This window comes from Heterodontus francisci, chromosome 13 (assembly GCF_036365525.1).
Source record: "Heterodontus francisci isolate sHetFra1 chromosome 13, sHetFra1.hap1, whole genome shotgun sequence".
Taxonomy (NCBI): Eukaryota; Metazoa; Chordata; class Chondrichthyes; order Heterodontiformes; family Heterodontidae; genus Heterodontus; species Heterodontus francisci.
In genome coordinates this window covers 28,185,303-28,199,746 of record NC_090383.1, presented here as the reverse complement: position 1 = coordinate 28,199,746, position 14,444 = coordinate 28,185,303, and the positions used below count along the sequence as shown (strand labels likewise).

Sequence of the window (14,444 nt, the reverse complement as noted above, 5' to 3'; positions counted from 1 at the left end):
CTCAGATTATTGCCAGACAGAGCAATGGAGTGGATAGCTAGGGAACAGAATTTGGAGCAGGGACTGAAAACAATAGATTCAGTCTCCCCAATATTTAACTGGAGGAAATTTCTGCTCATCCAGTACTGAATGTCGGATAAGCAGCCTGATAATTTCACAGAATCACAGAATTGTTACAGCACAGAAGTAGGCCACTCAGCCCATCGTGTCCACATCGGCTCTCCAAATGAGCAATTCACCTAATGCCATTTCCCCGCCTTCTCCCTGTAACTCTGCACATTCTTCCTTTTCAGCAAACAGTCTAATTCCCAACATTTAGCAACTGGAGTGACTCCTGATAACGCAGAGCATGTGCAGAGCGATCGTGGACGTCATGAGTGCGTGTGAACATTTGCCAATTTGCCAGTATGAATGTGCCTGTTGACGTCACCACGCAATGATGTCCTCACCCCTCAATAGCCGCGATCGCAGCCTCCATTCCCCCTAATAGTACCCTGCTCCCTCCCCGCCATCCCTGCTTTAATGGCCGCTTTCAATTTCCCGGTCCTGAGTACTCGTCGCTCCATCCCGCCTCGCTGTATCCCCACCTCAGCTGCTCACTCCCCCGCTTACCACCCCCCCTCCCGACCCCAGCCGCTCGCTCCCAACCTCGCCGCTGCCTTCCCTCAGCCACTTGCCCCAGGCCTCGCTGCTTCATCCCCTGGCCGCTGTCTTCCCTCGCTGCTGCCTTTCCTCAACCACTTGCTCCAGGCCTCATCGCTTCCCTCCTCTTGGCCACTTGCTACCACGTCACCCTGCCGCCTCTCGGCTGCTCACTTCCGGACACGCTGTTTCCTTCCCTCAGCCGATCGCTTCCCACCATGCCGCCCAAAGAAGCAGTGAGGACGAGGCGTCAAGGTGGGGTGCGAATGGCCGAGGGGTGACAGGGCATTGCGGGAGTGAATGGCCGAGAGAGGGGAAGTGGCGAGGCCTGGAGTGAGCGACCAGGGGTGAGGAGGGGCAGAGGGGGGGAAGCTGCGAGGGTGGGAACGAGTGGCTGAGGGAAGGTAGGAGGAGCGAGTGGCAAGCAGATGGGCGCGGGAGGGAGCGGCGAAGAGACGCACGATGGCAGGAGGGAGCGGGGTACTGTTGGGGGTGGGATGGTGGCGGCGATCGCAGCCATTGAAGGGGTTTGGGTTTAATTTATTTTTTGTGACAAATTGAGCAGCGCCATCTTTATTACTGGCAGCTGCCTGAGATGTCATAGACAATGATGTTTCAGTGGATGAGGCTGCATTTACGCATATGCCAGTACTGCGCCACCTAGTTGCGTCATCAGCAAAAGCAGCTTTTAGCAGCACTGGAGGAGTCGAGAGAGGTGGTGGTGAGTTAGAGCTGGGTGTTGTCAGCGTACATGTGAAAACTAGCACAATGCTTCTGGATGATGTCGCCAGGGGACACCATGTAGATGAAAAGTAGCAGGGCCAAGGGTAGATACTTGGGTGATGCCAGAGGTAATGTGAGGGAGCAGGAAGAGTAGCCATTGCCAGTGATACTGTGGATGTGAATATTCAGTGGGCGTATGGATCTTTGTCCATAATGATGCAATGAACAAAAACTGAAGACCAAGAGATGATTTGTATGCTGTAAGGTTAATTTTCCTTTTGATTAAGTTCTTTGGAGATGCAATCTGCCATCAAGCTTGATTATGTTGACCTTCAAAGTTTGTCCCATGACACACCCCAAAGTCTTTGATCAGGAATTAGTCAAGTAAAGGCCATTTTTGAAATACGTAAAGGGTATTTTATATAGTCATTAACTTTGTGAAAACACTAGTTGCTGATCACTGAACTAGCAGTTACGATACCCTTTCCTTTCAAAAATGGCCTTTAACTTGACCAATTCTTGATCTATGCCTCAAAGGTCTTCACATGCAACATACTGGTGAAACCATCTCCAAACAGCCATTTCAGTTTTTATTTCAGTACTTTGAAACGATTTTATAACTAGACTACCACCATATATTGTCCATGTCTGTATATGTGTTTGTTTATGTATGTGTGTGTATATATAGCTTCTATCTATATGTGCCTAAAAGGACAAATACCTTATTGTCACAGCTGGTACATGTCCATTCTTGCTCTGCACCACACTATTGATTTTAAACATCTGCAAATAGAATAGAATCTCTTCAGTGTCCACTTTAAGCAGGGTGTGTTTGAGAAACACAAATTCAGACAGATAATAGCAGAAACTGGAGAATGCCCTAGCACTCCAATGTCATCCATGATTAACTCAGGTCTAGGCATTTCTGCACAAAAAGAAAGCTGTAACCTTACAAATGGTGAGTTTGACGGTCTTTCATCACACCTATCTAAGAAATGTCTATCGTTCCCTTTAAGCTTCTTGTTTTGCTATTAATATCCTGTGTAAGTGATTTCCAGAAACTGTTTCTTTGAGTGATGTTGGAAAACCCATGTACAATGTTTTGAAAGCTGCAAAGAATGTCTGGTACTCAAAGGGTTAATCTGACAATTGGCCAACAGTTTTCTTTGCAAATTATAAGAGTAGGCCACAGACTAATTCTAATTCCCTTTTTTATCTTTAGGTATGGCTTTCCCAACGAAAGGCTAAGAATTCAAGGACCATGTTACTGAACCCTCATCAGATCTGAACTTAACAAATGCTTAGTTTCGCAGCAGCCATGGACAAAATGAGCCCAACCTGACTGTCAGTGAAATACTAGCATTGTGTTTGTATACGCATTTTTGGAAGACAAGTGGGTCAATTAGTTATAATTCTGGCCTAGAATTGTTCTTACCATTTTGTCACATCTTTCCCAGAGGAATCACATGCAAAGTATTTCATTGCCTGTTTGGTGTAGGGTTCATCCAATACTGTGTTTGCTTTACAAATCACCTAATTCATTGCAAATTGTAGCTCGCAGCTTCTGAGCTAAGTGTGCATTTTGTAGGTCAAGGCCATTGCTGCAGAACTTTTAAAATCTGTAGAGGTTTTATTTTTTAAAAAAAATGATCTCAATATTGATTCAGTGTTATTATGATGAATTAAAACTTGTTCCTCTGCAAGAAGCACTCCACTGATTATGTGACTAGTAAAACTTAATTGCGCTTGCATCTAATTGAATTATCTCATACTGTGGGATTTTTAACAAATGGATAATGGGTTAAGACTTTGTCTTTTGAAACAGAATGCAATATTAACATGCACAGTTGTACTCTATTTAGTAATTTCTGCGTAAAAAGTTTGAGTTATAAAGGTGCTGTGCCTTAACTTGTTTTTTTTAACTGATATCTTGTAGTAATTTCTAATGTAAACCCATCTTTGATCTGCTGTTGAAATGCTATTGATAAGTTAACCAATCACTTCCTAGGAAATTCCTCTAATCATGTGTTGGAAATGTTGCAATTTAACTAGGTGCAGTGGCTACTAAAGTTCGAAGGCACGATATGCGGGTCCATCCTTACCAAAGGATTGTGACCGCAGACCGAGGTTAGTTTAGTTCTGGAGTTCTTGTTTTTGTTGAACATGTTGACTGAAAGGGTGCTGCTTTGCAACATCACATCAGGTGGAGTTGACCGATGGTCTAATTTCTGAGGACCAGTCATGTCCATTTTTATTCTGCCAAATACCACTGTGCCCAACAGCTCTTAAGATTTTTGTTGCAAAGCTTTTTGAGAACTTGTGAATGGAAGTTCTTCACATAAGATGAGGGAGATGGAAAGCTATATTAACTGGAGAAAGAGAATATCGCTGTTCCTGTTCCCTGTCTGGTAAAGTTGATGAACATTGGGACGCATATTCTAACTGTTAACCTGTGTTTAATATTAGGGGAGGGAAGGGAAATGGATTCATTTATTTTAAAAAGTTATTCACAAATCCAAAAAGGCTTTTTAAAACGATACTTCAGAAAGGACCAATTCCTTTTCCTTGAAGGAAGTCCTAATTGTGCCTTTATAATCTTCAGTGAAATGTTACACGTAAAAATGAATTTTATATATGTACCTGATTTTTATTGATGCTTGTTGAGGGGTCCATGAACTTTTAAAATCTGCATTGGACATATTATACTTAAGGTAGGGTTAGCAACTTATGTGAGTCCCCCGTAGTTTACACAACAGGTCTCAACAGGAAATTCTTCATTTTCCCAGCCTAACTAATGCCATAGTTATGTGTCCTTAGACCTACAAGTGAAAAAACAATATGAAATTGTTAATGTACTTTAGGCCCACTAACACACCATGGGTTTTGACAGTTAAGATTCTTACTACCTAATTAATTTTCAAAGCTATCATTACATCCAATCTATGGGCATATAAACCTTTGTAAGTTAAAATTCCCATCTAATTTTAATGAAAAGATAGAGGTATAACGTGGTGAAATATTGATTTTTTTTCTCTACTTTTTGATAACGGGAACTGCACCCCTAGCCTGATTTCCCATAGATACTTTGTTTTCCATGTCCATTTTATCACGTATCCAAATTGTTTTCATTATCTGGTGAACCAATTTTATGTAAAGAAATGTACTATATTTTAAGCGCACTTTACATTTTACGTGAAATTATGTCTAATGGGGAGAAGAAAAAGAACACGTGTGGAAGAACCTAGTACAGTGTGGAACTAGAATTTTCCACAAACAAAATAAAAGCCAGCTTTCCCTCACGTGCCTTGTTCCAATGCTTTGATGCCCTACTATCATCCCCAAGCTAAATATTGGCATTCAGGTGATGATAATCTGATATCTACGTGCTGTGTTGGAAGCCTAAATTACTACTTGGTATTCCATCATTACTTTTGGACCTTAATTTATTCAAGAGCAGATGCTGTTTAAAGCCAGTGTCTACCAACTGGGTCTTAGGGACTTCTATATTCAATTTAATGGCTTTTACAGGCGATATTAATTACTGCTGTTGATGAGTTGTTTAGATAGATGGTTTTCTTTCTTTGCATAGGATTGTGTTTCTTAAGCATGCATTTTGTAACAGTAAAAAGTATTTTCCAGTTGATTTAGTTGTAATTACTTTTAACTAAGCATTTAGGATTGGTGATGGGTTAATGAGTGCATAGTTCCTTACTGCTAAGAAAATGACCCTGCAGTGTAACTTTACAGAATTGTATTTGGTACAGATAACAAGATAGACTGACTGAAATAATTGGAATAAACTCCACATTGTGTTGCACGGTTACTAAACCTGTGTGTACTGTTGAAAGCCTTGGACTGAGCAGAGGATCTGTAGCAGGTGTATTGGTTGATTAAAGAGATTATAGCCATTTTGTTGGCCCTTACAGGCTGTATATTTTAAAAGACAAAAAAAAAATGTGCTTAGTTTTCTGTGAGCATATTGTGACCTTTAAAAATCCTCAAAGTTTTAACAGGGCAAAATATTACTAATGCAAAGGATTTTTTTCTTGAGTCTTTTTAATAAAAGTACTAGCAATAGGTGAGTCCCAGAATGTAAAAACGATTACCCAGACATCAGTCCTTTCTTCATTTTATCAGGTACATTGAAAGAATTGTCATCACAGTATTAGATATTCTAGCATTGTGACCTTGGATGCTAAAGTATCTGGATATTGTTGATTGGATCAGTGCCTGATTCCATGCAGTACAAATTCGTGGCCTTGCATTGACTGTCAGTGGGTAATGCACTCCTATTTTAGCCCACTAACATAACATGAGAAAATGTGCTGTTTTCCTCTCCTGTGATGTAGTTTTTTTCCCTAAGGAGGATGAGGTCCATTGATGAGAAGCCATGTCCATAACATGGTGAATAAATACAACCTAAAGTATAGGCCACCAAAAGGGATGCTATTATTAAGCATAATACCAACCTTACCTTGCTGAAAAGGCACAAATTTGACTTTGCACTGAATAATTTATTTCATTTCCTCTGCTTCAGTCTTGGGGCCAACAGTACAATATTTTGGAACCTCAGAATTTCGATACATGTTAAGCTGTTGAACAAAAGTCTTATTTTACATTTAAGTGGACCAAGTTGGGTGGAGGGAAATGGGAGAACGAGAGTGAGAGAGAGAGAAATAGAACAGTTCCGGAACGCTGTGACTTATCATTTTCCACTTGAGAACTTTTGTTTTACTGTAATCATCTCCATTTTTAATTTTTTTGCAAAGAAAATAGTATTACAGGTGGCTTCTTTTAAAAAAAATATAAAAATATAAAGCAGGAATGTATATGAAAATGTCAGATTTTATTGTATTTGCAGAGTATTAGCATTGAAATTCAAAAAAGAGGGCTGTTTGTAGTTTAAAATGTGCATTATAGTGTCAAGTAGAAATTCATCTATTTTTGGATATATTTTAGGGCTTTATAAATGTAGACTTTTAAACGGCAGGACTTCTATTGTGTTTACATGCAAATGCATTTTATACAAGACTGTCCTATAAGTGTACAATAGTACTCTCAACTGGAATATGTTGAATGAAGTAAAATACTTGGCCTCTTCCAAGTTCCCATGATGTAGCCAACACTGCTAGTCATATAATTTAGAATTGCTTGTATTTTGAGGCCATGAATTTCATATTGTTGTAAATAGAATAATTGAAAGGCAATAAAATTTTATTGAACAACTTTGTTTTGCCCCTTAGTTTGTTAAGTTTGTCCTGTGGACTCTTTAAATCATTTCTACTTTATTAATAACCAGTTAATCACATCAATCATTAATGGTTGCATTTTTTGTGCATGCACTTGGGAGGCCACTAATGCTTAATAGCAGTCAGGTACTGATAATTGCATTCTGACTAAGGAACACTAGACATTGCAGTGCAGATCCAAACACTTTTTCTTGACTCTCTTGTATGATTACTGTTTTTCGAGCTCTTCCATTGACTGCTACTAACCATTAGTCATTATAGTTTTATTTTTTCCTGTTAACAAATTGTGGGAATGGGTTCCTTTTCACGCTTTGAATCATGATCTAATACTGTCATGATTGAACACATTCTGTAGATGGTGTCGAGCAGTGCGTCAGAATTACAGTGCTTGTTTTATTCGTTGTGATTAATTTTTCATGTTGTCATCCAGTCGTCACCAGCTGACAATAATCTCTTCTCTATCTTTTTTCTTTTTCCTTTTTTTTGTTTCTAACCACCCAGCCGCCACCGGCAACTAACCTATGACCTTCTGACCTCTGAACTCTTCACCCAATGATGACCTGACCATGCCTGCCTGCTGATCAGTTAACTGGTGATCGCCTTTGCTTGCCTGTCTTCAGTGCAGCTAGCTGAGGCACTGTCCGTTCGTCTTACTGCCTAACAATGAAAACAAAACAAAAAAAAATACATGAAACAAACAAAATTATCCAGCCTCACAGTTTTTCTGGTTGGGTGAATCGTGAGGTCCTAAAATCTGCACTGAATAGTACTAAAGCAATAAAGTCCAATTCATCACTCAGCACTGTTCATCAGTGATCATCATTTAATGACCGTCCCTAAAGAATGGTAAGAAGGCCTCACCTAGAAGACAGGAGATGGATGTATATGAGTAGCGATTAACAAAGGCAGGAACTGTGAGAGTTTGAAGAACATTTTTTTCTCATGGTGAAGTCACAAGTTCCTTGAATGTATTTTGTTGTGATGATGCATCATGCATGAACCTTTGGTCAGTGATGTCATCGGTGAAGGGTTTTTGAATGAAGTCCAATGTTCAAAATTTGGCCTTTTTTTTTCTTTCTTTTGTTTTTTAAATCCATTTGTGCTCCTCAAGGGCACAGATGCCAAGTCAAAGCCTTTCATGACCTCAACCCGCCAGTTCAGAATTTTCCTAAATGAATGCTGTGCCATTAAGAAGAACATTGAAAAAGAAGCAAAGGGCGAAGACAACTGAATTAATAATGTGTATTAAAAATGAGAGTATCCATCAGATTCTGAGATTCTTATGACAGCAAGGTCCATGCATTATGTGTCACGATACTAGGCGAATTATTGAATCCTATTTTTCTTCCTTGTGTAGATTTGTTTTCTCAAGGATGTAAAGCCATGCTTGCCTATTTACTATATACATGTAATTAAATTGTAGATAAGCATAATGCATTGAACAGACCACAAAAAGAATAAAAAAGTAGATACTTTTGCTATACAAGGGTGCTGGTAAGAAGAAATATATTTTTGACAGTGTAGTCTTTTATACTTTAAAGTATTAAACAGAACCTGAACAAAGAAGCCCTTTATTTCATTAAATGATTTCCTGGTAGTTGTGAACAAAGCAAAACAGGAGACCAAAACAGCCTCTTTCTTTCTTTTTCCCTTTTTTGTCAAATTGTAAAGATTGGAAAATATCTAAAGAGAGAAGTGCCTTATTTTATTCATGGTCATTTTGTCTAGCATCTCAAATCAATCATCTTGCTAAATGCAAAGTCTCAAACACATGCAAACTTAGCTGCCCTGTATGTACATGAAAGGATCCGCAAGTGAATAAAAATGAGCTGGCAGTTCTCATCTGATTAGTGCCACGTCACTGAGCCCATGGTTTTCCATAACTGTGACTGTGACATCGATTTGTACACTCCCCTAGTTTTATAGCGAATTGTTCAAAGCCATCATTCCCTGTGGATTTTTGCATCTTAAAGAGCCAGTTTGCCTTTTGTTGCCATCAGTAGAGTGACTTAAGAATGAAAGAAACTGAAAGATAAACAGTAAAATCTATTTAAAGCATTCACTTGCACCTATATCTGACTGTAAAATTTGATGTTCATGAACAATTTCCAAACTTTCTTGTCTTCTGCATGGTACAATTAACCCACCCTTGAAAGAGACTGAGCCTTTTCTGTACTTTGAAAGATAGCCCAGGCAGATCAAAGAGGGAGACAGCTTTCTTGTTAGTCGTGTAAGGGAGTTTACACTACCATTGATGGTCCAATTTTCTACCTGGCTGCAGGTTATTTTTATTACAACCAGCTACTGAAGCTCATCAAACACTTCCTTCCCTTGAAGCAAGGGAATCAGCTGCAAGGCTTTCAGAATGAGTGCAGATCAATGATATTCTTGATTTCTGGTACAGGATTTCAGTTCTGGAGGTTTTGTAAAAAGTTAACTCCAGATGTGCTGGAGGTGGCAGGGATACAGTTTAGAACCTGCCCCTTCAACCATGTTCTTCCTGAAACACCAGCTTTAAAAATAAATGGCTGCTGTCATATGGAATGCCTACTCAGTAAACGTTTGTAAGATGACTGGTGAAGGTAGATTTTTTTTGTTTCGTAACTGTTTTTCCACTGGCAAAGATTCTAGTTAGCTCCACTGCTGCCTTCTTGCTGACTGACCTTGGGAAAAGAGGTGAGGAAAGGGGGTGAGCAGTGGTTTGGGAAATGTGTTGGGCAGATTCACAGTCGTAGCCAGAGTTGGTGTTCAATCATTTCCAAATCTCTCTCTCGATATAGTTTTAGATGGGCCAGAACTCCACATTTTCAAATTGTCATGCATGAACCATCTTTTTCATGGTTGAAAACTGTAAGCAGCTTTGAGTATTATGTACAGTTGCAGTGATTGTTTAAAACAAAACTTTTTAAGTACTCCATCATTAAACCAGCAGTATTGATGACTATTATAATTTAGTTGACAAACATTGTTCAATGCGTTACAAATTGTTGGGAAACAATTTGTCTAAAAGCATGTGGCACTAAATGAAAAGGATCTAATGTGGTTTTCAATTAGTTTAGGTGCACACTTTAGCATTCCGGTAACTCTTTTGAACCCATGAAAGCTGCAGGTGGTATCACAAATCATTCGTAACTACATATCCAAACCTGCTAAGCCTCCAGTTGGTGCTGGACAGGGGTATGCATTTTTTTTGGCATGACTTCTTACAGATTTTCCACTAGCGCTTTGACGACCTGGCTGTGGCCCAAACTGATTGGTACTCCACCACATATGTAAGCAGAGGAGTTCTGTGCCACAATATATGTCAGGTGATTGAACTGATGGCTCATTTATGTCCACTGAGGGATCCTTTTTAACAAAAAATGTACATCCTTCAAAGCTTCCGAGGGAAAAGAATCCTGCCCTTTTTTTTGGCAGGAGCAAGACTTGTCCAAGAAGGGTTGCTATAAAACACTTGCATGGTAAAATCACTCAAATTCTGATCATTTTGGGGGAAAGAAAATGATTTACTATGCAACAAGTGTGAAACTACTAACACCTACCCAGCCAACGTTAAATTTTGTGTCAACATCTTTGTCTTCCTACTGATGATACTCAACTGATGGTTTCTTGATTTTTGACCATACACATTTTTCATCATCTGCCATTTTTTACATTTCTGTTTGAGCAAAACTTGCGACACTCAAGTGATAGTCGTGATTGTGACTGCAGAACGTGAGGAAATTCAAAATTTAAACAGTTTTATTTTCTGTTTTATAACAACTGGACTTTTGGGTGGGGTGGATGTTGGGGAGGGAAGGTTAGATATTATAAACAATACTGTAACGCATCTCTGAAAATTTTCAGTTGCTGCCATTATAATTCCTGAACAACTGTGACGACTTCAAAAATGTGTGTACGCCCTTGACTTCAATATTATTGTTTGAGGATTTTAGATATTCAAAGGCAGTTTGAAGAAAGAACCTTGTACTGTACCTTTTTCTGGCAGTATTATGTATTTCTAAGGAGTGATTAGATGGGAGTGTCGCTAGTCGTCATATAGTTGACATGTATGAGTCAGCTATTTGCAGAACAAGAAGTAGATCCATGTTGTGTCTGTACCATAATCAACTTATTACCTAAAGACATGTAAGATAATGTATTTACAGCCATTGTTACAAGTTTATAATGTATTTTTATATAATCTTGTTTTTGTATGTTATATATAACATTCAAGAAATGTTCCTGATAAATTGAAAAAATATAGAAAACCCAAAATTTTGATAAGCAATCTATATCAATGGTTTTTGCAGTAGTTTATTGTTGAAAGTGTTCTTTCTTTGGCTTTATGTTAGCAACTTGATGACTTCATTAGAAAAATTGGTTTCCTGCTTTTTTTAACATGCTTGCGTTTTATTTAATTGATTCTTTGCTGTTTCTATTAACCCTTGCATTATTTTAATAAATGTTATAATATCAGACTACTAACTCTGGACTAAGTCTGTTTTAACCACTTTTGTCTCATTTTCTAAAACAAGCACAAAGATTAAAATGTGTTGCATAGTTTGTCAGACTAACCCTGAGGAGAGTGACCATGCACCAATATAACCTCTTTAATCCTTGACCTGTTGGTTGACCATCTCTCTGTACTAGTAATAAAATTACTGAGCTTTGATCAGTTGATCATTTTACCTTTTTAGGATGCTGCTATTAAGTATCAGATTTCATATTGTTTGAGTCTTGCCACTTGCCTTCCAGATCTGTGTACTAATTTTAAATTTCTGATTTTTTTGAGGGATACTGAACATGCAGCAAATACAAAAGGGCACAGTAATAACTGTACACACTCACCTAAAACTAGTTTTAATCAGTACCATTTCAAGAATTTCTTATGTGGAGTTGACTCTCTACATAGCATATCTTGTCATCTGAAACTATAACTATTGGATCACCTCTGGTAGTTAGAAAGTTATTTATAACAATTTTAGTTGTAGCAGAATCTCTTGCCCACATTTACATTTTCCTTTATCTGTTTAGTGGTGAGATAAAATGTGGAGGTGAAATGGTCTAGTTGATTTTAAATTGAGTTTCAAAGTGATACTAATAACTTACATAACCTGAGGTCATTGTGGAGTACAGAAACTTTTGTAAAGTGATAGGTAACAGTGTATAGGCTGAAGCATGGTCAATCACAAGCACTTGGTTTTACTTTGTTTTCATTTCATGTCTTTTTAAATTTATCATTATTCGTTCGTTCGTTGGTGTCATCTTCTTCCCAGAAGGTTGACTGCCATAGATCTCCACCTCTGTCTGTCCTTACACATTCTGCATAGGTCAGTTGCATCCAGTTCATTACATCTGTCATCCATTTTCTTCTCTGCTTCCATCTCCTATGTTTTCCATCGATCTTTCCTTCCAATAATTGTCTCTGTCTACCTTCTGCTCTAATGATCTGACCGAAGTATTGTATCTCTCTCTCTTTGCTGTTCTGCACTAATTTCCTCTTTTCTCCAGCCATTTCCAGCACTTCCTCATTAGTCTTTCTGTTTGTGTAAGATATGTGGAACATCCTCCAATATGTCCACACCTTGAATGCATTCAACTGTTGTCCATGTTTCTGAGGCATATAACATAGATGACAAAAAATGTAGCATCTCAGCATTCTTTTCCTAAGATTCAGGGTCAGTTTCTTTGATGTTAACAAGTCCTTCATTCTGACAAAGCTGGTCTTGGCTATCTCAATTCTCCTTTGAATGTCGCAAACAGATCTCCCATCGTCTTTGATAACCTGCCCAAGGTATGTAAACCTTTTCACCTGTTCAAGGATTTGTCCATTTACTTCAATTATCACTTCTGGGGTTAGGTCTCTGCTTATAAATTTTGTTTTGGTTTTCTTCGCATTCATTCTTAATCCATATTCCACACTCCTTGCATTCACTTTGTTCACAATTTCCTGTAGGAACTCTTCTGACTCTGCAATCAGTGTAGTGTCATCTGCATATCTCAAGTTGTTAGTGTTCAACCCACCAATATTGAAACCTGGTAGATGTTCTGTGTCTTTGAAGATAGCTTCAGTGTACAGATTGAACAGTTTGGGGCCATAACACATCCCTGACGCACTCCTCTTTTGATTGGGAAACTGACAAACTGCTATCAAGTCTCATCACCACTGATTGCTTCCAATATAGATTCTGAATTATCCTTTTATGTTTTGTCAATTTCTAATTTGTTTAATCACTTCATTATTTTCTGATGGTAGACTCTATCAAATGCCTTCTCATAGTCTATAAAGGTTTTTGTACTTCCAGATATCTTTCAATCACTACTCTCAAGTTAAAGATGCCCTCTCTTGTTCCTTCCTTTGATCTGAATCCTGACTGTCATCTGTCTCTTCTATCGACTGGTCATTTCTTTCCAAAATGATTATTAAGATCATTTTCATCACATGGCTCATGAGGCTTATTGTCCTGTGCTGTGAACGCTCTAGGGCATTTGGTTTCTTTGGGAGACTAATGAATACTGACTGCATAAGATCCACAAGTATGAATTCTGTTCTGTGAATTTTGTTGCAGAGGTCGGTCAGTTTCCCTGAATGATAACATTGGGAAATTGACATACCTCTGCAATTTATCATTATAAAACAGGCATAAAAGGTTGTTGACTGGTTCAAGGTGAATTGTGCTGTTGCACAACCTAGTACGATTGATTGACAATAGACCTTTTTTTTTCAGAACTATTTTTACATAAAATGTTCATGGTGAATTATCCCCTGGTTCTTTTGGATTTACATAAAGCACTTGAATGCATGACAATTAAATTAAACCACATGCCCAGAAATTACCTAGCTCAGGAGTAAATTCCAATCTTAAAAATAATAGGCTTATGAGAAGATAGGTCCACTCTCAGGACGCACAAGTGAGCAAGACTCAGATCAAGCTGGTTTTATAAAGCCTAAACAAAATCGTCAGGACATTCTGCGCCTACTGTACTAAGCTGCACTAATGCCATTATATAACTGCATGTTACAGAGAGGTTGTGGGCTGGATTTTACAGAACCCCCCCCCGACATTGGGGTTCGTGCTGGGGGGCCGGTAAATGACTCTGGGAGATGGCCGCTATGCACCCCGACATCAGGAGGGCCCAGCCCTTTGCTGGGGATGGACAGCCTGCCTCCTCCATGTGATCAGGGAGGGGTGGCCAGCCCCGGCTATTTAAATAAGCCGCCGCAATCCTAGGATCACAGCGGCTCCGCGACATTTGGGCGGCGCGATTGTAAAATTCAGCGCTGTAAGTGCAGTACAGACACTAACGGCCAGTTGATATTAACTTGACTTCTCGATAAGGTTGCCACCTCTAGTTGGATGTATTCCTGGAGGTTTCATCATATGCCCCTTTTCCAACATCCTTATCCAGTCAAACAGCCTTTTTTTCCACATTGCCATTATTTTTATAACTAATAAATGAACGTATTCAAAGGAAACCAACAAGACATTTAATTGTTTAATTAAATTTTTTTATGATGGTCTGGATTATTCACAGGAGTGTCCAGGAGATTAATGCTAATTCCTGGAGACTCCAGAACAATCTTGGCGGGTTGGAAACCCTACAACTCACAGAACAATATGGAGGCAGTTTGGCAGTGGTGGTGTTTATCATTGTCATGAAGTATGGCCTGTAAGTATTTTGTTAACCTAAATATATACATTTTTTAAAAAGAAAAAATAGTTTCATTGTCAGGAGCGTGCAACTGAAGAAGATTGAGATGATGTGCAATACTCTAACTGGGAAGTTAACTGGAAGCTAGCTTTTTTCCCCTCCAAGAAAACCTTTCAAACTCCTAAGAGTAGAATG

At 38.8% G+C, this 14,444-nt stretch overlaps 1 protein-coding gene across 8 annotated transcripts in view; it reads left to right on the top strand.

Annotated features, from left to right (window-relative positions):
• Positions 1-6,590, top strand: part of LOC137376310 (KH domain-containing RNA-binding protein QKI) — a 646,128-nt gene extending 639,538 nt beyond the window's left edge. For 6 of the 8 annotated variants that reach the window (XM_068044601.1, XM_068044596.1, XM_068044600.1 and 3 more), the window contains one exon: positions 2,588-6,590. Coding sequence is in view for 3 of the 8 variants with exons in the window: in XM_068044598.1 (XP_067900699.1) it covers positions 2,588-2,613 (26 nt within the window). In the remaining 5 variants the exon portion in view is untranslated. The remainder of the gene's footprint in view (positions 1-2,587) is intronic. The other 2 variants (XM_068044603.1, XM_068044602.1) reach the window with 1 other exon arrangement.
• The last annotated feature ends 7,854 nt before the right edge of the window (positions 6,591-14,444 follow it).